Source organism: Natrix helvetica, assembly GCF_964273705.1.
Source record: "Natrix helvetica genome assembly, chromosome: 1".
NCBI lineage: Eukaryota > Metazoa > Chordata > Lepidosauria > Squamata > Natricidae > Natrix > Natrix helvetica.
The window spans coordinates 76,514,067-76,537,432 of record NC_138548.1 but is presented as its reverse complement, the minus strand read 5'-3'; the positions used below and the strand labels follow the sequence as shown (position 1 = coordinate 76,537,432).

The 23,366-nt window shown below is 36.3% G+C and overlaps 1 protein-coding gene across 1 annotated transcript in view; it reads right to left on the bottom strand.

Annotated features, from left to right (window-relative positions):
- DCAF5 (DDB1 and CUL4 associated factor 5) overlaps window positions 1–21,620 on the bottom strand; it is a 43,515-nt gene extending 21,895 nt beyond the window's left edge. Inside the window, exons 1-6 of the mRNA XM_081939716.1 lie at window positions 21,365–21,620; window positions 11,116–11,259; window positions 9,301–9,337; window positions 8,133–8,272; window positions 5,378–5,507; window positions 495–708 (exon numbers count right to left, since the gene is read on the bottom strand). Of these exons, the coding sequence (XP_081795842.1) occupies window positions 495–708; window positions 5,378–5,507; window positions 8,133–8,272; window positions 9,301–9,337; window positions 11,116–11,259; window positions 21,365–21,578 (879 nt within the window). The 5' untranslated portion in view covers window positions 21,579–21,620. The remainder of the gene's footprint in view (window positions 1–494; window positions 709–5,377; window positions 5,508–8,132; window positions 8,273–9,300; window positions 9,338–11,115; window positions 11,260–21,364) is intronic.
- Between the last annotated feature and the right edge of the window lie 1,746 nt (window positions 21,621–23,366).

The window sequence follows — 23,366 nt, the reverse complement described above, 5'->3', positions numbered from 1 at the left end:
GCCGAAGGGTGGGGGCCGGTGGGTGGGCGGGGCTTAGGCAACATTCGCTCTATAAGACGGACAGACATTTCCACACACTTTTTTTGGGGGGGGGGAATGCATCTTATAGACCGAAAAATACGGTATATTCTCTATGTGTGTGTACTTTTTATAGCAGTTCTGAAAAGAAAAGAGAAAAAAATAGGAGAAACACTGCATCTGCAGCAGCTTTAAAGTAGAGCCTCAACAAGTCAGTTATGTTAATATGGCTTCCAAAGCTGACATTATAAATAGTAAGATGTTTATCATTAACTACTAGTCACTTATGTATATGACTAACCACAATATGATTTAGCATGTTGTGAGAACTATGTCACGAAATATTATCTATATTGATCTAGATTTATTATTTTACACACAAGGAAGTATTCTGCACTATATTCTCAAGAAGTCTTAAAATATCTTAAAATGCCTCTCTGTATAATTCTTAGATTTTAGGAATTAATGTCTCTTACCTGATCACGATCTCCTGCAAAACAGCAGCTTTTCATGGTACAAGAGTTAAAATAACCCTGGTTGTCAAACTGGAAGACAGGCAGACGGGAATGGATGTCATAAAGGACTGGTGGTAACCGACGCCTGAGAGCAAGCAGCTGCGTTCCATTGCTGTTAAATCTCACACTCATGGCACTCTGAAGTGACAGATTCCCACCATACCGGAGTAAGGAACTAGGAAACAGGAAACAAAAATGAATTGAAATGAGCTGCCAAAAGTCAGCTGTCACCAAGGTGGTCTCTATCATTAGCATTGGGGTTCAAGGATGGCAGAGTGTCTGATGTGCTGTTTTGTAACAACATAATTTGGGTACTGTAGCCAGATTTCCTGTCCAATAAGATATTTGAGTAAGGATTACTTTAGCAAAAACATTTGGAACAAATTTCAAGTAACTGGTTATATTTTTACAATTTTATTTCAGGTGAGTCTAACAGCATAGAAATCCCCATGAAATCAAGGGGAGGAGGGTGATTTTAACTAATTTATTCTACTGACTGCAAAGCTGGGGTTGGGGATTCTGGCTGCAGTGCACATCCGCTTAAAATAAGCACTGATTTAACCTGGGTTTCCTTCTAGTAAAAAATGAATAATGTTTTGATCTAAGAAATCATTTCCATGCATGTTTCTTCAAAGATAATCAGTGTTGAATAAGACTCGCTCTCCCAAAGAAGTAAATTTAAGATTTTTGCCTTAAATGTAAACACATTTTAAAATCTTTAAAAATCTTAAAATGTAAGTTTTTAGACAGAAAAAGTGAAGGTTTGGGAATAAGATAATTAGTTTGCTAAGTTAATATACCGCTTTTTGTTTTGGTGCTTATCATATTTATCACATTCAGTTTAATTGGGGAAAAAAACCTAGTTTTGGACCAAAGGTTGCATGAATACAGTATCTGGAAACTTTTAAGATGTTTAGGTCATAAAGTTCTTCATATTAAAATGCACTGCGGCTGAGGGTCAGAGCAGAATAAAAAAACCTCAAATCCAGTAGCCTTGCACTATTCTCAATAAAAACATGAATCAACACTACTTAATTGTTATTGTTGTTTTCACTACTGAACTGCTTCATGTATAAGGCTTGTCTCCGGGCAGAAAATAATTTCTTTGTAGAAACAGGAAACACATTTATAGTGTGACCTGCTACACAGATATAAAAAAGATACACTTGGGCTATTGCTATACAAAAACTGGAGGAAGGTACAATTGTATTGCCATTATTACATAGAAGACCTCCAAGGTACCTTCCAGCTCTATTTTGATTGATTGATATACAAATTTAAGTCCTTTAAAGTCTTTTGGAGAAGAAAGAATAGGCCTTAAAAAGTCATTGGGCATTCAGGCAGTAAATTAAAAAAAAAAAGTGAAACAATATAATTTGAAATGCAAGAATAGCTTTGTTATGTCGAAATAGGTTTCAACAATAGCTTGTGGGAACAAATGAAAAATCTTATGTTTAAGAATCAATGGTTTCATTTCCAAGAAAAAAGATAAAAACTTATCTTCTTTTGGCAAGTGGCATCATCTGGATTGTTTATCGAAGCTCACAAAAACAAAACATCCCTAACAAAGGGCAAAGAGATTGGGACATGAAATGTCTTCGGTTGCTTTCATTATGTTATTCAGTCTGGATAGCTTGGCAAGTCACAGTTGCAGCTAAATTAGCTACATGTTAGTCTATGGATGTAGGAAATCATAATAACCTTTGGGTGAAAAGAAGGACAAAGAATATCTAGTCTAAAGTCCATGAATATAAAAGTCATCATACATAATGAAAAAAACCTGCCATCATTACAAAGTGTGGTATTTTTATTACTGCACTAAGAATGCATATAGCAATACAACTAATGAGCAAAAAAGTAGTTCTTGGCCAAGCTGAGAAAATATAAAAATTATAGTATTGTATAGTAATATTTCCATTATTTCTCCAAACACCAAGCTTTAATGTAAAATAAAAGTGAGAAAAGGGAGATGGATATTGCAAGGTAATTTGATAAATGATGTTAAGAACAGAAACAACCTTATGGAAAGTTACAGTGCAATGGTATAATGTTATTATATATTGTTAGATTACTGGATGTGCCATCAAGTTGATGTTGACTGAGTGATGACATAGGTCTTCTGCATGAATAAGCTTATATGCTTTAGAGTATTTATTTTCCATTCCTAATGAAATGAATTATTTTTTCTTTTCAAATGCAAAATGAAATGTTTAAAGCTATGTCGTCTGTGAACACATGTTCCCCAATGATTAGTAATTATAAAGAAGGGGTCTTTATGGCATGATTTCCTGGAGTCTTTCAAAAAGTCACATGATGGCTGGAATCCAATCTTATCTCAAACCATTGCCAAGATAGCTGAAACAGACAAAAAGTCATAAGGTGATGTAAACACTCTAGCAATTCTGAAGGGTAACAGCCAGTATCTTCTAGCAAACAAGATTCATAGTATACTTTAAAGACTACCTTATCATTTAACCACAGAATATTCAGACAACTTTTTTTTGGCTGAAAAGTTCCATAATTGCTTTGTCTAAACCTTCTGAGAGAAATCATGCAGAAGCTGGGATATGGACAAGTATGATAATAGTTTCATACATTCTCATGAAACAGCATCATGTTACATTTGTATTTCAAAGGTAGAGAGGCCAGAACCCAAATGTATTTATGTGTGTCAAGGTTTTAAAGAATAAACTAAATATCTTAAAGAAACTATTCATTTTATCTCTTAATTCCCCATCTCTCCAGTCCTAACTGTAAGTGCTTACTGGGGAATTGTTGAACCACTGCAGAACAGTGCCTCGAATTCCTACTCCTTGCAGGTGTCCGGAAGAGATTTGGATTATGGGGTACATACCACCCCCGGCCAGATTTCACATGGGAGAACTGGGGATTTATAAAAATCCCATGGCCAGTTCTAAACCCTCACTTGAAAGGGTGTAGACAATCTACTTCCTCTAGCACGCTTCACAGTTCTTCCCACAGTCTCAATAACTTTCTCTAAGACAGGGGTGTCAAACTTGCGATGACACATTGTCATCACGTGACGTATCACAACTTTTTCCCCCTTTGCTAAAGCAGGGGTGGGGGTGGCCAGTGCATGACGCGCATCCAGCTCACAGGCCATGAGTTTGATACTCCTACTCTAAGACATAGTGCAATAATTGTCAAAAATAGTCAGATCTAAGAAGACCCTCTGTCAAAACTGTTGGCATCAATCCCTCCAAGAGAGAAGTGTTAACTACCTCCCAAATCTAGGAGAATTAAGGATTAAAGAGCCAAGAATGGGCATGATTTGAGTTCACATACTATTTGGGACAGCTTGGAGAGCACTTCATCCATTTCTTCAGAATCTGCAGGCCAAAAAAGAATCCCAGATAACATGGCAAGACATTGCCTCACTCACCACAACAGACTTTGCCCAGGAAGATACAATTTTGCACCATAGTACTTACAACAGTGAATGCAAATATCAGCTGCCCAATACTGACCTGAGGTAAAAACATGCACAAATATGCTACTAAATTGTATGGCTCCACACAATTAATCACTTACAATTACAGAGCTTTTAAGTGACTTTAATGCATTTTAAAGATGCATTTTGAGATTTGGGGGCATATAAGACAGACAGACAGACAGACAGACAGACAGACAGACAGACAGACAGACAGACAGACAATTGTGTGTGGTGTTATCATCTGGATTTCTAGAACTGAGTGAACAATTACTCGGCATTCTTTCAACACTATAATGGCCAATGCTTTCTTGACAGTTTACAAATATAAGTGGAGAAGGAGGAAATGAGTCCATATGTTTTTAGTTAAAACTAATAATTTTTGGCCATTCTCAATTGACATAATAGAGAAGAGGCATTCAGAGGCCCAATTTAATTGCAACCATACATATGCTTGAAGCAAGACTTAACAACAATTTTATTTGACATATATATCCAATAGCATTGCAAATCCAGGAAAAGATAAGAAAGAGCGTATCTAAAGTTACAATCACTATCATCACCCCACTTTTACTATATGGCAAAGCAAAGGAGGTACCAGAAAGAAAGGAATGCGGTTATGCATGCACATATATGCTGTCTTCAATGCAGCTGCACAAACTATTTCAATGATACAAATGCAAGGCAATTTGAAGAGATAAGATTTATTCATGCTATGCTGCATTGTGGAACACTTGTTTTAAATAACATGTTTCACCAATATGAAATGACAGAATGCCTAGTGATACCTTCTTCATTTGCAGCATTCAAAACTAAGGTAGGATGTACTTCTAGCAAGCTCTAAGTATTGTAGGCAATTCTGCTAGATAATCTGTAGGTCCTTCTGTTCTGATATCAAATGAATTGAAAAACATAAGAAATGCACATTAAGTCAATTAAGCTTCATGCGAAGTAAAAATCGGAGCAGGAACAACCAATCATATAACAGCATTTTTATACAAAATGTAAATATGACATATAGGAAATAATATAAATGGCCTATTGTTTCCATATTGGTAGAGGTTAGAAGGGAATTAAGTAATCAAGTAATATAATCCATTCTTGAAACTCTGAAAACGCAATATAGATTGAGCAGATAGTTCCCCGTTTAAAGCCAGGTATTTTTACTTCAAACTTAAAAGTTTGTTTAAATAATCTGGATAAAGAGTTCCTATTTATCAGTATTGAAAGAATGCTCACTACAACATTTTTCTATGTATTATATGCTATATGGAGAAACTTTTACCAAGGAAATTTTAAGGATAAATCAAATTCTTATCAGATTATAAATTCCACTTTGATTTCTCTTTCCAATTTCATTAAACAATGTCTAAGAAAGCATGTTATTCTTTACCTTTGAGGTTTTCGAATATCCCAAAGCCCAACACCTTCTTTTGAGTTGGCAGTGGCCAGTAATCTAGGCTCCACTGGATTGAACATCACACTATGAAAGGCAGAAGGATAATTTGCCAAGCAAAAGGGCTCTGTTAAAAAAAATACAGCTTTAAAGGTGGTACATTTTCAATGTAAAGTATTGATTTCTAGATAAACTTTGTCTATATTTGCCAATAAGTCTTAGAATTAATTTCAAGTTGTCCTGGCAGAGGTGTCATATTGGAGTTTAAATTATCTTCCCATAACTCCCACAAAAATGATTAAACACTAATCTCTATAGAAATATCCATTATCTCTTCATTAATGCCTACCAACAAATACAAATAGGCTCTTTTTAATCTTGAAAGTGATCAATAGCAACAAATAATTTAGATTTGACTCTTCTGCATTTTCAAGTTATTTTACCTAAATTCTGCAAAGTATGTGTTCACTTGCATATACAAAACAATGCTTCAGTCTGCAAGGTATTTTACAAAGTTGTTAAAGGAGCTTCACTGATGATATTATAAGTTGGGAAATGAAACATCTGTAAGCATGCAACCAAGCTCCGAGAGCACCAAGGACTCTACAAGAGCTTCACTTACCATCTAATTAAAATTGGATTATTGCATCAAAATATGGCACTGAAATGAGTTTAATAAAATATTGGATTTTCAATGCTTTCTATTATAACTTTAATAATTTTGTAAAATGCTATTCACAACAATAGTGGTTGCCCTTTCAACATCTTAAAATATGCTTCCTATTGGCAGGTATCAAGATCTTCTGTGGAAATATTTATATTTTTCATTGTATTTCTCCATTTCATTGCATTCCTTCAATTCTTCTCACTATTAACAAAGTCTTTTCTCTCAAGTATGTCCAATGGATGTCAACTCCAGAATGCTTCTATTAACTATTAAAGTCTTTTACATTTGCTTTTACTGTGAATATAAGCTTTATGTGTTTTCAGTCTACTGTGGTTTGCATTCTATTCCATTATGGTTTAACATTAATGTGAGTCAGATTATTACGGCTTGTTCCCCAGATCTTGCTTAAAAATTCTTGAGAATCAGAATTATATGGGAATTAGACCACAAACTAATATCGAGATGACAAAGACAAGTCTATAATAACTTCACTAATTAAAATTACATTTTAAGCTTGTTTTTAAATTTGCTAAACATGTAATGCGATAGTTAGCAAGGTAGAAACCCGAATGTGGTTCCTAAATCAATTTGACTATGTTCACACAAAAAGCTAATCTGATAAGAAATAAAGATTTTATCTTAGTGCCACACTGCACTTTGCCTTATATTTCTATGCTGCTCCCCCTTTTATTTCTGAAATCTGGTCTTAATGATAAAATTCAATATGCTCATTTATAGCTAGCTAAGCAATTATAATTTATAAGACCCTACTAATAATTAAAAACATTGCTTTTAAAACCAATGCATAAAGATAATTTAAAACTGTTTTAAATAACTACACATGATGATATATTGAGAATTATAGCTCCTATTTGAACTTGCCTATATTGCAATGTTATTTTTGTAAGATGTTTCCTCAATGATCTCATCTTCAGAGGTGAAGTGGGTGGAAAAACAATCCCTGCTATTAAAATACTCTTCTGGAAAAACTTTTTGGCACCCATTCTTATTGCTTGGTAACATTTTATTTCCCAGATGTTTATATTTTCAACTAAAATACATTTTATGCCACAAAGAGCTATGCTCTTTTTTCTTTCTCTTCCTCCTTCTCTTCCTCTTTCATGATTTGCTTTTATTACTCCTGATGACTACAAGGAAAATTGCATGTAGTTTTCTAGGCAGCATTTTCCATTGTCTTCTTCTTAATGCTGAGACTATATAACTGGCCCAAGGTCATCATCTGGTTTTCCTATCTAGGCAGGACTAGAACTCAGGTTCCCAGGTTTCTGGTCCAGAGTCAACCATTAGACCAAATTTGTTCTACTATGCAAATATTTGAAATTGAAGAACAGCATAAAAATTAAGTTCTACAAAACATGGGATGGCACATCTCATTTCATTACTATTTAAAGTTATAGATACCAAGTTTCTGAAGCCACAGGAGGAAAATACTAACACCCTTCCAGGTGAACATTTTAAAGAATATTCAAATACATGCAATTCTTTCCTTATCAAAATTAAAATTAGGTTTTCTGTTTTAACAGAAAAAATGTTGTTGCTCCCAACACTGAGAGATTCCCAACCTCTTTGTGGTAATGACAGAAACTGTATTTGCTATTCCTGACATGATTCATCATGGTGGAAGGAACATCATACCAAGATCATAAGAGTGCAGAATTCTTCTGGCATACTCACTCTTCCAACATGTTCTGAAAGGCATTCCTATCCCACCACATTCCACCCTAATTTATTTTCAGTCTTATCTGAAGCAAACCATAAAATATATTGGAAAGAATTGCTTTACTTGCTCTCACTTCTTCATATTGCATATTTGGAGTAAATAAAATTGTCCTAAATAATTGTCCTAAAATCATTTTGTTCTTTTCAAAGAAGAAAACATTTTTTTTCAGTTTTGCCTAAATTTTCCTTTGTTTGGAAAATTTAGAAAGATCATAGAAAGAGATGCCATGTCTCGTCTTCCCTGGTATTTTTGTGTCTCCCCTCCCCCCCCCCATATATTGACATATTTGTTCCGTGCCCAATGAAGTAAATCAATTCTCAAAATCATGCAGATGTAATTCTCACCTCCTTGAGAAGATTCTCTGATATCCCAAATGAGAACTCGACCATCATCAGATGAGCTTGCAAAAACATTATCATCAACTGGACTCACGGACAGTCCATAGACTGCATCTTCATGGGCGAACACATCCAGAGTTTCACCACTGAAACATACACCAGCATCATCAGCCTCTTATCTTTTACAGTGACAGTGTGCTATAAAATTTATTTCCAGACATTCATAGTCCATTATCCCATACATATCCTTAGAAGCAAGGGTATATAGAAAACACATCTACAAATATGTTAATACAGTGCAATTCTATATAAATTATGACTATCATATTTGGACTGAAAAATTCTAAATCACCAATAGAAATCTCTGTATCTGTTGCTGCTGTCAAATGGCTTTCCATGTTTTTGCAAGCAAGATATGGTAGCCTTAATAGGCTACCCAGAATTTTGCTTTTTGTAGTTTAATGACCCCGTAATCTCTTGCATCAGGGTGGAGTTGGGGCAACTGAATAGAGCTGAGTGTTTACTGGCTGGATGCCCTTCCTGTCGCCAATGCAGAGTTTGCAGCGGATAATTTCACATTGTTCCCAGAGAGAGAAATATCTTCCTCTACCTAGGATCAAACTCACAGCCTCCTGATTGTGAGGCAGGAGTTCCACATCTAGGCCACTGCACCACCCAAATAGACTATCCAGAAATGCCTTTTTCAATTCAGTAGGAGTTTGTCATTAGTAAGTAACACCATGGAATAAGCATCTTGATCTTAATGCAAAGTAGCATTAACCCAATTATCCCTTATATCACTCATCTTTAAATTCAGAGAAGTTTCAAACTGTTTTCAGTGTTGCCCTCTATTGCATATATGCTTGAAGCACATGGGATAACATGCTTGTAAGGGTGACCCTGAGAATGTTTAATTAACCAACAATGCAATTCTACATGCCAAGTCTTGAAAGTTAATCTTACTAAAGATGGGGGTTATTTCTGAATAGAATATGTGAAAACTATGGGATAAATGGAATATTCCAATACATGTAAATCATGTAAATATTTTAGATCATCAGATATAAATAAAATATCCTACAACTTAGGACCACTAATATTTCAGTGTTTCTCCTTCTCTCCATCATTATTACTCTGATAAAGAGTATTTAGATATTGGAAAAAATGCATTTACCTTTGGACATCATGAAGCAAAACCTGTTCATCATTACCTATAAACAGACACAGAATTTGTAATTTAGTAACATGAATGTAAACAAGAAGGATAGTGGTCGTGCAGTTTTCATTTAGAAAAAGAAAAATGGTCTGGGAACACAAGAAAGAAATTAGCTTTTTACTTTTACTGCGGACCAAATATTTATGACAATGACCCAACCTACTTATTGGGTTGCTTTTGAAGTCCAAAGCAATAGCAGTTTGCTGTGGAGCAGGAGTAAAAGAAGTTGTCTCTGGATATTCTCAATTATCCTGGTCACAGTAGTCCAAGAGGTGGTCTTCAAAATGCAACTTCTTATAGAGAAAGTCCAATTGCCTTTTGAAAAGCACCTTTGGGATCGTAAGGTAAGTTGTGTACTACAAGTCCATCTTTAAAGACACTAGGGTATTTAAGTATGGAGAAGTTGTACAGAAAAAAGTCCACCATCCTTTGTTTGCTTTAGAAACATTATCACAATGTACATCACAGGAATATACAGGATTTGGAATCCTTTTGGTTACTGAATATGTGTGTCTGTCAATTAACTCATTCATTCAAGAAGAGCAAGCCTTTGGCAATTGGGAAATGATTTGAATGGCCTTGTGTAGATAGGTACAATAGCGGTCATTAACTGCAGTGAGCAGAATGACATTCAAAATGTGTGGAGCATGATACAACATGAGTGGAGTTTTGAGAAATGTATGGTCTTTTGCTTTAAATGATGCCATGGCTATTTTAGCTTTAGCCTATTTCAGCATCCATAGTGTTTTTCCCCTCAAAATGGTGTGAAACTAGACTTCTGTGCATCACTGAAGTTATGTTCAAATTCTGGGATCCTCCAGGAGCAACAGCTGAAGGACACAGAAGGCTTTTCCATGTGATCAGAAAAAAGTACAGGTTGTCCTCGACATACAACCACAATTGAGCCCAAAATTTATGTTGCTAAGCAAGACAGTTGTTAAGGGAGTTTTGCCCCATTTTATAACCTTTCTTGCCGTAGTTGTTAAATAAATGGCTGCAGTTGTTAAGCTAGTAAGATGGTTATTAAGTGGATCTGGATTCTTCATTGACTTTGCTTGTCAGGAGGTCACAAGAGGTTATCGCTTGACCTGGGATCCTGCAACCATCATAAATATGAGCCAATTGCCAAGTGTCCGAATTTTGATCACATGACCATTGGGATGCTGCAATGATTGTGTAAAAAATGGTCATACGTCACTTTTTTCAGTGCTGTTGTAATGCTAAAAAAAACATTAACGGTCACTAAAGAAATGGTTGTAAGTAGAGGACTACCTCTATTTTCTTTCTACTATACCCGATAGATAGCTCAGGTTAGGAAGAGGATAATATTGCTTATTTAAAAAAATATTTTGGTACATCTTTTTTTTTGTGCATATCAAGATTATAGAGCATATAATTTTGTCCCGCATATCAGGGGACAAAAATAGGGGCATTATACAACTTTATTAAAATAGGCGACTATCCTGCGAGGCACTCTGTCATCATATGCTATATCCAATACATGCTACATTGCAGCTGCCAACAGCAGTGAATGGGGGGGAAACATTGACAATGTGCTGAGAAGGTGGTTGGTCGGTCGGTCGGTCGGTCTCTATTAGTAGGAAATTGCTTTTCAGTTGTGCAAGCTCAATTAATATTGCAAAAAACAAAAAAGGCTTGGAGATATACATTGGAACCACTTAGAAATTCTGTTCAGATTGAAGCAGGATGTAAATTGAAATCAATCAATCAATGGAAGTATTATTGCATTGCTTTTAAAACTTTATTATTTACCTCCAGAAAAGATTCTGGTGTTACCACTATTAAAAGCCAGGCAGAAGATATTAGAGTGATGTTCTCCTTTCAGTTGAATAGGCTTGACCCTGGAGTGGATTGCTTCTTCCATATGCCAGAGCAGAACTCGACGGTCATCTCCACCTACACGATACAGAGCACAATGTTCAAGAAAAGCACTACAAGCATCTATACACCTTACGATATCAAATCCTGAATATTTTCAGTCTGCCTTGCCAGATCATATGAAGAGCCACTACAAGTTAGAATGAACTTCTTCCATTTTTACTCATTCTTTTTTTCTAAACAGAAGCTATTATATAATATTGAATTGATGGGGAAAATATAACCAGACAAGCTGTTGTTTTGGTCATTTGCATTCATTCTCCTATATGGTTTGGTAATTCTTTTATTGAGAGCTCTAGACTGTAAAAAACTGACCAGAAGTCTTGCTTCTTTGAATGAAAGTATTTTATATTACAGACCTCTTCGTGATAAAGAAACTTTTTGAAATATAGAAGATTAAATACAAATACCCAATACAACAGTGAAATAATATGTATTATGCTTGAATCCAGGATTTTGGCCTAGGGTGTTAAAACTTAAATGGCACCAAATGCTAAATTCCTTCCAAAAACAAAGCCTATTTTACAAATTCAGGAAGGATATGCCATCATCTGTAGGAGGTGGCACCATCAGTCAAGGTATCTTAGAGGTGCCATATACCTCTGAGCTAGGACTGTTTGTGTCAGTCTCAGACTAAAGACTAAAAACAGATTCAAATCTCAGATAGAAATGAGTCAACATGTATTTAATGTATTTATTGCATATAAAAACTACCTTTCCTTCAAGATACTCAAAATGACAAGTATAGCTTTCCCTTTTTACATTTATCTTCCCGATAATGCCATGAAATATTTAGGCTGAAAGCATGACTTGCCTAAGGATATCCAGTGAGAGTTTAAATGTAGAATTGGAATTTGACTTAGGATATTTACAATTCTAGTCTAATACTGTGGTATTGGCTAACATATTTCTAATAAATCTATTATTCATGCCATGTTTAAATAAAAGGTTTAACACAATTTATCCCTACAATGAATTTTCGTGTCTGCCATATCTTTTCCAACATTCTTTCAGAATCACAGGAAGAGCATTAAAAATAATTCAAATTTACTTGAATTTAAAATCTTAACATGACAGAGCAAAGTTGAATATTAAGATCCATACACCTTTGCCTTTTTACAAATATCTTGCCAAAATTGTCAGTCTTATAATCAATCTAAATGTATAGGTATGATGGTAGCTCCTACATCCAAGTGTCATATAAAAAAGTTTTCATTAGAGAAAAGCATCATAAATCTTTTGACTTTCTGTTAGTTACAATATAGTTTTTCTAACATATTAACATACATTTGCTCAACATGATGAGTGTGGTGGCAAAGTTTATAAAATAGGAGAAATGTGTATATTCAGATATGCAACATAATGAATAGCTGAAATAATTAAACTGATGAATTAGGATATGTCCTAGAATTGAAATATAAATTTAATGAATGTTTTATTGTGTTGAGATTTGCCTAACAAGGATCTAACCATTTATTACTGGCAACAGCATGTTTAGACATTCCTCTTAACTGAAAAAACCCTCCCTAAATACAGATTGAGGTGTCTATCTGGGAGGTTACCAGAACATAAAAGTACCGAGACCATCATTTTTCATAAAGGATCACAGACGCTGGTTCAACAGCTACATCATCTTACTTAACTCTGATGGTAGGAAAATGGATGTCATTAGTATAGCAGTGACATCTGTCCAGAGGAGGCCATGTGTCATTGCAACAAAGGTCATTTCACTGTCAAAACCAAGTCTGGTAATTGCCTAGAATGGAACATGATAATCTCTATTCTTCAAGAATATATTAAAGCTAATAGAAATTAAAAAAACAAAGAATACCTCCACATTCAGAAGTACTTTTATTTATATCTCAATTTTTAATAATCAGAATTATATTTTATTATGCCTGGCTGTTAAAAGTAGAAAGATTCATCCCCAACAGCGTGTGCCTCTCTTCAACAGTAAAGAGACACAGGACAGAAAACATTTTGCAGACAAGAAGTCTCCATAAACATTTGCACTGCTCAAATGTTTGAGGACACAGATAAACCTCCAAGTGGTCTTAATGACTCTCTAAAAGAATGCATATTTGGAATAGGGGTTGGATTTCTAAATTCTATTTAATCCAGCATTAAAAGACTATTGAGAAATACATTAATGATTCTTGGGTGTATAAATTATGCCCTCTCCCAATGTGGCTAAGAGAGTTTTAATTTACATTTTCAACTAACCATCATTATGCAGTATACTGAAACTGTAACTGTAATTAGTATGAACTATGTCTTTTTAAACCAAGAAATATCCACAGGAGGTTGCTTATTTCCCTAAAACATAATTAAAACTTATCATACTTTATCTGGTTTCAGACGAACAAATAGCCACATTTGAACACTTAAAGAATGTTTTTTATCTTTTTTTTTCATAGCTTATTTCAGTGTAGAGAAAGTAAGGCAAAATATGGAGAAGGCTCCTGACTGTTGCAATAATGTTGTGTAAATTACCTGGTTCCTAGCAAAAAAGACCAAGAGACAGGTTTAATTTCTACTGGAAGGCATTCCAGTATTGTAGTACTCGACTTCCTGTTCGTTCATCAGACATATTGAAATTACACCAATGACAAATGCTCCCAAAATAGATTTTTTTAAAGATTTTGAATCCCAGGCATACTTAAATGAAAGCAAGTGGTTTTTAAAAGACCCTAAGTTGTGCAGAGATTTAAAAGCTAGAACCAGAATTCTGAATTGGACCTACAATCAAGAAGTCAATGGAGCCAACATAAAATCAAATTTACATGCATCCAGCCAATACATGCAACATTTCAATTTTTATGCATTGATCCAAATTCCACCTCGACATCTCTATTCCTGCAACTCCACATTTGTTACAAGTGCCTTTTTTGGACATGTATAAAGCACAATAGTATTGCTGTAGAGCTGTCTGATAGTGCTTCAAAAAATGAAGCAGCAAAGCTCATAACCACCTCTTCAATATTTTATACTGTATTTGGACAATACTGTTTCTCCATTTTAGGTCAGACATAATTGTTCTTGGTTTATTTTGAATTGCCTTCTATTTTATCTTTGCCTATCTTCTATTAATAGTTTAAGAATCTGGCATCCATTAATACTGACTTCTCAATCATACTAGAAGCCCTGGAACGGCAGTAAATTATCTAGAGCAAACAGTATGTACTGTACTAAATAGATATCATGCTCTCCCTCAACTGAGTGATCTCAATTTGTTCATAATTATGAGTGACAGACATTTAACTTGAGTTATAGCAAGTTAACTATCAAATCCCAAAGACGTCTGTTTACAGTGCAGCAAGCCCTGGCCTGTTTCAGAACTCTGAATATTTACAGTAGTTCTATAGTGCTTTTCATTTAAACATCAAAGTGGTTCAAAGGAAAAAAGTACCGTATAATAATTACAATAAACAATAAAAAATAGTTTTTAAAATCCTAAAACCAACAATGAACAAATGCCAGAAATCATGGCACCTGATGAAATAGACAACAAGTCCTGGTCAAAGAGATAGATTTTAAGTTTTGAGAAAAGGCTACACACTGGGGTTGCACATAATTTTAATTAGAAGTTGTTTGCTCTAATACATATATTTCTCATTTGAGTATGGCTGTGAATAAACAGATAATTCTGCAAATAGCTTGGTCCCAGACTGATTAGGTTTTAAAACAAACAAACAAACATAAAACAAACGCCACCACCTTCAAAAAGGTTTACAAGCAGCCAAGGTGGAGGTTTCTACATAGTACTGCAATATTGTACCCAGTGAGACACTGTATTGAGTAACTTTGTCACAACATTCGGTGCTAACCACTTTGGGGAGGAGGGATACATAGGCCCTTCAAGGTGGTTGCTAGCTTTTCTCTCCTAGCCATAACCATCATTTTCATCATGAATGAAAATCCCCAATTACTATTTCCACATAAAATATGTGTTATAGCTACTCCCTCTTCTGTCTAGCCAATGGAGAAACCCTAAATGCAAGAAATAGCTGTGGCCTCATTGTGCTCCTTGCTCTCCATCTCATTCTTGAATTTATATTCACCTACTCCTATGGTGAATATAACTTTCTTGAACATTAGATAAGCTGAGGTGACCATGCAATTTGGTTTTGAAATCAAAACCTCTGCAACCACTATCTGAATTAGCACAACAGTTTTCTTTCTGTCAAGTAAAATTGTCAACTTAGCTTCCAAAAATATCTTTTTAAAAAAAGAATGTGAAATAGAGTAACTGTATATAATAAATCAACCCTCTTCTCTGTGATAGCCCCTCAAGCATTGATGCATAGCTATCATGTCTAATCTTTTATTTTTATTTCTTGTTAGACATATCTAGTCCCTTAAAAGTTCATCATATGGTTTAGCCTTCAGACCAGTGGTGGGTTGCAAATATTTTTACTACCGGTTTGGGCTCACTTCTGTGCGTGTGTGCGCAACACTTCTGCGCATGCGCAGAAGTGTCCAGGCGGGGTCTCCCGCCGCTGTTACTATCGGTTCAGCCAAATCGGGCCAAACTGGCAGCAACCCACCACTGCTCCAGACCCTGCATAATCTTTGTTGCTCTTCTATGGTATTGTTCTAGCTATGTGCCCCCCTTTCCATTTTTTGTACGTGTCATTCTTGTCAGTTTGTTAGGGAGCTCTTTGTGCAACTATGTTGGTATTATCTGTTTTCTTTTGTTTTTCTTTCTCTATGGTATTGTTTTTATTTCAACTTTTAGCATTTTATTTTTCAGAGCTCCCCATGCATCCTGATCTGTTTCTCCTTCTAGGATTTCCATCCATGGAACCCTTCCTAATTTCTCTTAGTTTGTTAAAATCAACTCTCTTAAAATCTAAAACACAGGCCTGACTTTGTTCAAGTTGCCTGTGCCTGCATTATGCTGAATTCTACTATGACATAGTCACTCTCTCAATGTTTTTTTGTAAAAAGAGAAAATAAAAGGCATAACCTATTTTTGTAAAAAAGGGAAAATAAAAGAGGCATAATTTATAATTTAAATCTCACATTAACTCAAATATATTTTTATATATTTCTGTGTCCTGATTTTGCCCATCGTTAAGAGACCTTTCCCCAGCAATGCTGTCGTCCAGATATACAAACTCCCAGAATTTCCCAGCTACATGACCATTGCTGAGAAAACTGAAAGTTGTCCACCCATTTCAAGGCTTCCAATGTTGGGGAAGGCTTTTTTCGCCACACTATTCAAATACCAAGTTTAGCCTTTGGCCTGAAAAAGCAAGTACCACTGACATCAGCAAGTTTACAAACAACGGATAAAACAAACCTTTAGAACTGATCCCAGTCACTGATGTAACATTTTACTTGATTTACTTTTGTTTATTCATATTATATAATATTATTATTGCATTTTCTTATATATCTTATAAACCTCCTAACATTCAATTGGATTGAGTCAGTATATAAATTTCCTAAATAACTAAACATTGATTCACATTTGAAATGACAATTTAGAAAAGGAAGTTGTTTTCTTCCTATCCCAGATTCTGAGTCTGAGTTCCTTGGAGAAAACAATACATTTAACAATACAAATACCAACAATGGTCAGAGCAAAGTCAAATGAGGAAGAGAGAAGGAACAAATGATGAGGCAAAGTTATTGAATGTTAATATTTGGCCAAAAATAGAGAAAATGTTTGATTTGAGAAGGGTCTTAAGACAATCAGAAGGGTATATAGGAGATCTTCCTAAAACACCTATGAGGAGACAGCTTGGAAGAAATGGAAAGTCAGTTGGAGGGTTTCATCTGACAGTATTGTAGGGAGATAAAAACTCAAGAATAAAGATCATCCACAGAGTTATTATCTGAAAGAAAGGATTAAGAGAGGGAGAAGCTTATGTAAATTCATAAATATTTTAAAGTTTAAGAAAATATTTGTGCTACATAGAGAATTTATATAGGACTTTACAAGGATTATCACAGTATCTGACAAATGTGAGTTTGGAAATTGGTCTAGTTCTAGTACGTTTAATACTCATATAATATAGACATACAACAAATGCAACCTATGGCATAGTAGTACAAGAATGAAAGTGTATTGTGTCAGGCTGCTTCTCCTGCCCAGTAGTTATCGTTTACTGTTTTGTATATACTCATATCACCAGATTCCAGTATACAAAACTATAAAAGCAACACATACATTAAAATATCATACATCCCCCAACACTATAAAATCTGCTCCAGACATTTAAAAACAAAAAAGCAACAGCTACAGCCAAATTATCATTAAGTTTTGAAAGCCAGACTGAATAACATTGTTAAAGGCTTATAAAAGGTAAGTTAAAGTTAAAGGCTTGGAGGTAAGGTTGGGGCTATCACAAATAAAGCCCACTTTTTGATCTATGCTCCCCCCCCTCTTCAGAAGTAGGCTTTACTAAATGACTTGACAGAATGAATAATTTCAATATTCAAATTCCTATTCAAGAAACAGTAATCCTTTGCATATCAATTCCAAATAAAATACTCCTGAAAGTATTAGTCACACTTTTGGATGATATCCAAATACATAGGCCTCTTTCAGTAGAGATCTGATATGTTTATTTCCTGAAGTATTCCTGAAGTATTCATAAAAAGTTTTCCAATTTTGGAAAGAAATAAGCCATTGAACTTCTCAAGGCAATCAGCAAAGTTTTAGACAAATTGACATAACTTTTTAAAATCCTTTATAGCTCTTTTCTTGCAACTAAACTGTAAAGATGTAAAATGCACATAGTAAATAAATAAATAAAATATTACTATTACTAGTAATATAACATATTACTAGCAACAGTAATACACTATTACTAATAATAGTAACAGTAATATATAGTAATATATACTATATTAGTATATGCATTCTACATCTTTACACTTTAATTATTATTCTGCAAGAAAAGAAGTATAAAGGATTTTTAAAGTTATATCAACTTGTCTTAAACCATGATATGGTAGAGCATGTAAAATGCATGTAAAGTGTAAAGATGTAAAATGCATACAGTAATATAAATAAAATATTACTACCAGTATTGCTAGTTATATAATATATATTACTAGCAATAGTAATATACTATTACTAATAGTACATAGTAGTAAAATATGTTATATTAATATATGAATATTTACATTTTATATGCAATTTACAGTCTCTATCATATCATATTTAAAAGCTCTTTGTTAATCAAGGAAAAAGACATAATTGTTATCTTCTATGAATCACAGGCAGCTTTTGCAGTACTGTAGCTTATCTTGGTCAAATCATTACTTACTCTCCATTAAGTAATCCATCCTTTTCTAGTTTGCAAAGTCCTTTAGATAAAAATAATTACTTAAATGTAATTCCATTGTATTAGTTTGTTGCAGTAAAATAATCCTCAAGTAATATAGAAAACAAAACATAATTTAGAATTATTGGTTTATCAGTAGTTTAACTTTTGATTAATTTTGTCGTTGAAGGACAAAAAATTCTAATAGGCTCATCTTACTGCAGTTTACCTACTGTTGACAGGTATTTTTGTGCTGATCATTTTCCTTGTTTCTTTAAAGAAACTGCAAACATATTTATTTAAATCTGCATCATATTCTAAGTCATATCATTGTTCTTGCATGTTAATGATATATGGAATATGTTCAGATCTGATGAAGCAGGATACACATTGAAAAAACTTTGTTTCAAAACAAGTGGAAGTTTGCATTTATTTGATTCAAAATTTCTGCCACTTCACAAAAGCTCTTCCCTTTCTTCACTATGCTGCCTAGTCTGTGACTATAAGTAAATATACTTAAATGTAATAAAAGTCAGATCAACATATTAACCATTTTAAACCATTTAAACCCCTATTAAATAAAAGTGCCTGATTATTGCTAACAGCATATTTGGCAACATGTACATGTCACTTAACAGTCAGCTTCAATTGGAGTGACTTATAAGCTTTGTAAAATGAATATTTTTGCACTTCAGTTACCATCTGGAGATAAGTGGTTAAAATGTAGCTTTTCCAAGGAGCCTTGAGATGAACATCTATGCTTCTTATCTGATCACCAGCAGCCTTTTAAATGTTTTGTTGTTTTATGAAAATTGTTGTTTATGTTTTAAAATGGCTTTTTGTGGATAAACTGCCAAGACATAAAAAAGTGGCGTACAAAAATATTGGAGATAAATACTGGGATAACTGAAATACTATTTGATATTAAGCAAAATGATCTGTCATGCAACTGCCAATAAGGAAGTTTTTTTTTTCATTACTATGGAAGGCAGTGTGGTATAATGGATAGAATTGGTTTGACTAATTGGTTAGCATGAACAGAGAAAATGGCCTCAGGTGAGCCACTTGTGAAGTTATTTTCAGGCTAAAATAAAAAGTATTATAATACACTATATACTTAAAAGGTGTTACTGAGGTGATTATGTAGTATAATAGCATTGTACCAATACTAATCAATACCTTAGTATTGTGGTATAATAAAATTGCTTTGTTTTAAATATTGGGCTCATTCAAGGACTAAATTATAATGTGGGAAATGTGTGAGTGTTAATCTCTTTCCTTATTCTCTTGAAATGAACCCAAAGCTCTCTTTAGCTTCAGATTTTCAACTTTTCTTTCTTTCTTGAAGACAGAGATGTTGTGGGCCATGTCCTTAAGTTGGGAAAGTGTTATCATATTGCCAGGCATTAGCTATCCAGTCAGGCCTATAAAAGGGTTTATATATGCCTTAGTCGGGAGACTCAACTCCGAAGACCAAAACTACAAACAGTGTAGAAAACCAAGTAATGGTGCTTATTCATTATAAAAACTGTGTTTTGGGTGTCTTGATAATGTGTTCTCTTAACCGTGGCTGAAGAGAAAGAAAAATGCAAAGGCCGCGTCTGACTTGCTCCTTGTCAAAATACTCCCCGTTTGGTTACGCGGAAGAAAGCTTGGGCATCCGCATCTTCCCCGGCTAGTGGGAACCCAAGGCGGAGGGAGATGCCACCTTCTGTCGCCTCCACGCTCTGAACGGAATAGGCCATCGATTCCCCTGCCTGTCGCTATGAGGAGCTCAAGGAGAGCAAGGCCTGCGGTTCCCACTCAAGCCCCGGCCTGGAGTTTGCATTTCCCCTGGGGGGGGGGGGACTCCGCCTAAAGCGGCAGCGAGGGAAAGGAGGAGAGCTGGCAAGAAGGGAGCGCTGCCCTCGGGTTCCTTCTCCGGTGAAAGGCGCGGAAGGAAGCGGCGAAGCCCGAAGGGACTCCTCCTTCCTTCGCCCACCACCCCGTCGCCGCAGCTCACGTCAACTCCGAGGCTCCCCGACACCTGACAGCACCCCTCCTCCCCGGCCTCGTTCACTCGACTCCACTCCCGCCAGCTCGCTTTCCCCTCCAGCTGCAATTAAAACTGGGTAGTAAAATAAGCATAGGTTGCCCCCACTATCCCACCCCCTTCCTGGAAGGGGGGGGGGAAGAGGGAGAGAAAAGCTAGCAAATTACAATGACTACTAAGTCTTCTCGCAATAGGGTCTTCCTTCTTCTCCATCCCGTTTTCAAAAACCACCCACGCCCCCTTAACAAAATCTGACCCGGACCCCCCCTTTTCAAATTCGGAAGCAACTCCCCCCCTCCCACTTAATCTCGGACTCCATTTACGACGCCTTGCGTCTCAGTTACGGACTTCATCGGATGTCACTGGGAATTTCTACGCCTCTTTTATCCATTTTGTTCCCAGTTACTCCGACACCTCCAGCAGGAGAACGAAACATCCTGTTATTAATTAATACACACAGGCACCCAGAGCAAAAACAAAACTCCTAAACCTTCCGGAGGAGCCGCTGCGTCCGGATGGGGAAGCCCAACTTCCCCCCCACAATCTCCCTCCTGCAAGCCGGAGCTCAATAAACAGGATTGGGAACAGGGGATAGGACCATCCCCCTCCCTCCCCCCCCAAACTGTCAACCATTTTAGATCTATATTTGGGAAACCATAGGGTGTGTTTGGGGGGGGGGGGGGGAGAAGGAGGGCATCTGTTTCTCCTGGCGGGCTCGGCGATGCGGGACGAGGGGAGCGGAGAAGAAGAAAATTGGGGGGCGGAGGGGGGGGGGAAAGGATGGTAGGGGGGAGAAGAGGGCTTGCATTACCTGAGACCAGCCACTGGCCTCCATTGTTGGAGAATTCAATGGCATTGACACAACCGAAGTGGCCCAGCAGATCCTTCTTGTAGAGGTTTCTACAGCCTCGCAGGCGCCTCCGCTGAAAGTCCTGGGTGAGCAGAGGGTCTCCCTGCAAGCCCCTCTGGGACAAGAAGCCCACGACTGACCTCATGTTGCCCCCTAGGCCAGCTCGCCGTCTCATGGTGCTGGTGCTGGTCCCCCACTTGCCCCCCTCGTTCGCTCGCTCGCTCCCTCCCTCCGCTTTCTCCCCGCCCTCCCTTGTTATGGTTATGATGATTTTCTTTAGCCGGCCATAGCAGGGGAGAGGTACTAGACACTCCGTTGCTTCCTGATCCCCTTTAAACTCCTCCCCTGCCTTACAGCGGCGGCGGCGGCAACAGCAGCTGATTCACAGCTGCAGCCTTTTCCTTGATGCGATTCTTCTGCCGGCTGCTTCCTTGGACAGAACGTTGCTCGAGGGGCCAGTGGTTTTGGAGATCGAGGATGGGCTCTTGACTAAGTGGTTCCTTACCACCACCATCATCACTATCATCATCATCATCATCACCACTCCTTCCCTATAAAACCCAAGATCGGCGGAAGTATATTTGGCTTTCGCTGGAGACCAAACAGACGTTGAATCGACCATCACTTTTATGTTACGGAGTTGCAACAGCGGAAAGCCAGTAGATCTCGCTCGGGCGGGACGAGAACGGGTAAATAGGCTAAAGAGCGGCGAACCACCAGGTGCCGTTTGCCCTACCGTCCTTCTTTACAATCTCCATTAAAGTAACTTGTGAAGTTGAGCAGGAGTAATAAGAAATAAACACTTTCAGCAGCTTCGGTGGAGTTTTCATCAAAATTCTTTCTAGGACAATAAAACTTCTTGACTATTTGCTAGCATTTTAAATATTCCTTCTGGTATCATGGAAACTTAATCATTTTGGTCAACGGAAGGCTATTTTTCCCCCGTGTGTATGTGTGTTTTAAAAATTGTGAAATCTTAACATTTCTTAAAAAAACATTTTAGGGAATTTCATACCAACCAAATATTTTGAAAAGGGATTCTGGGGAAGAGATATATTATAGGTGAGAAATGATGAAAACAATACTTGCAGAAGACAATCGTAGTGGAACTTACATAAAATGTACATAACTCTACCTCATTAAAGTGTACATTACTTGGAATATAAGTCTTTAGTTTATCTTTAAAGGAAACTTATACCAGATAGCTGTAGAATCTGCTTTGATGTGAATATAAAACTCCCCCATAGCTGAATTTATAATAGTAAAATGTATGAGTTTTCATGTTGTTTCTCTGTGGGATATATTAATAATAGAGATGATAAGGTGATCCTATGTGGGTGCCGTTATTGAATGTGAAATAGGAGTGGGTAAACCTACAGATGGCACCTGATTCTCTTGCATTACCACAACCTGACTTGGAAGTATGTGGATGAGCCCATTTGTCCTACTAGCCACTGGCAAAGAGCAGTTCATATAGGACTACAGCAATGTTCCTATAACCCACCAATGGCATCAGATATATTCAGATAACACAACAGCTCTTTGAAAGATGTTCTTCATCAGAAATGTATAAGGTTACCACACCTGACACCTAAACCTCAACTTTATCCAAGAGGGGGGAAAAAAACCAGAATGTGATCTAGCAAGGGGTATACTATGATAGACCATTTGCTGTGTTTAATCTTTCATACAACATGCCACATGGGTTATTTTTACTATGACAGATTTTTTTTTTGGGGGGGGCAAACAGTTGGGCAATCTCAGTTTGATATTATGATTCACTGTATTATGTGAATTCAGAATATGACTTAATTCAGCAACCAAGTGAAGTGTATTGTATGAATCCAGCCTTTGTATGGCATTAATGATCACTATATGAACATTAATTTAGAATATTTCTAATATTTTCACTATTTTGACCCATGATGCTTTGTTGGGCTACACAAGTGGTCTTATTACAAAG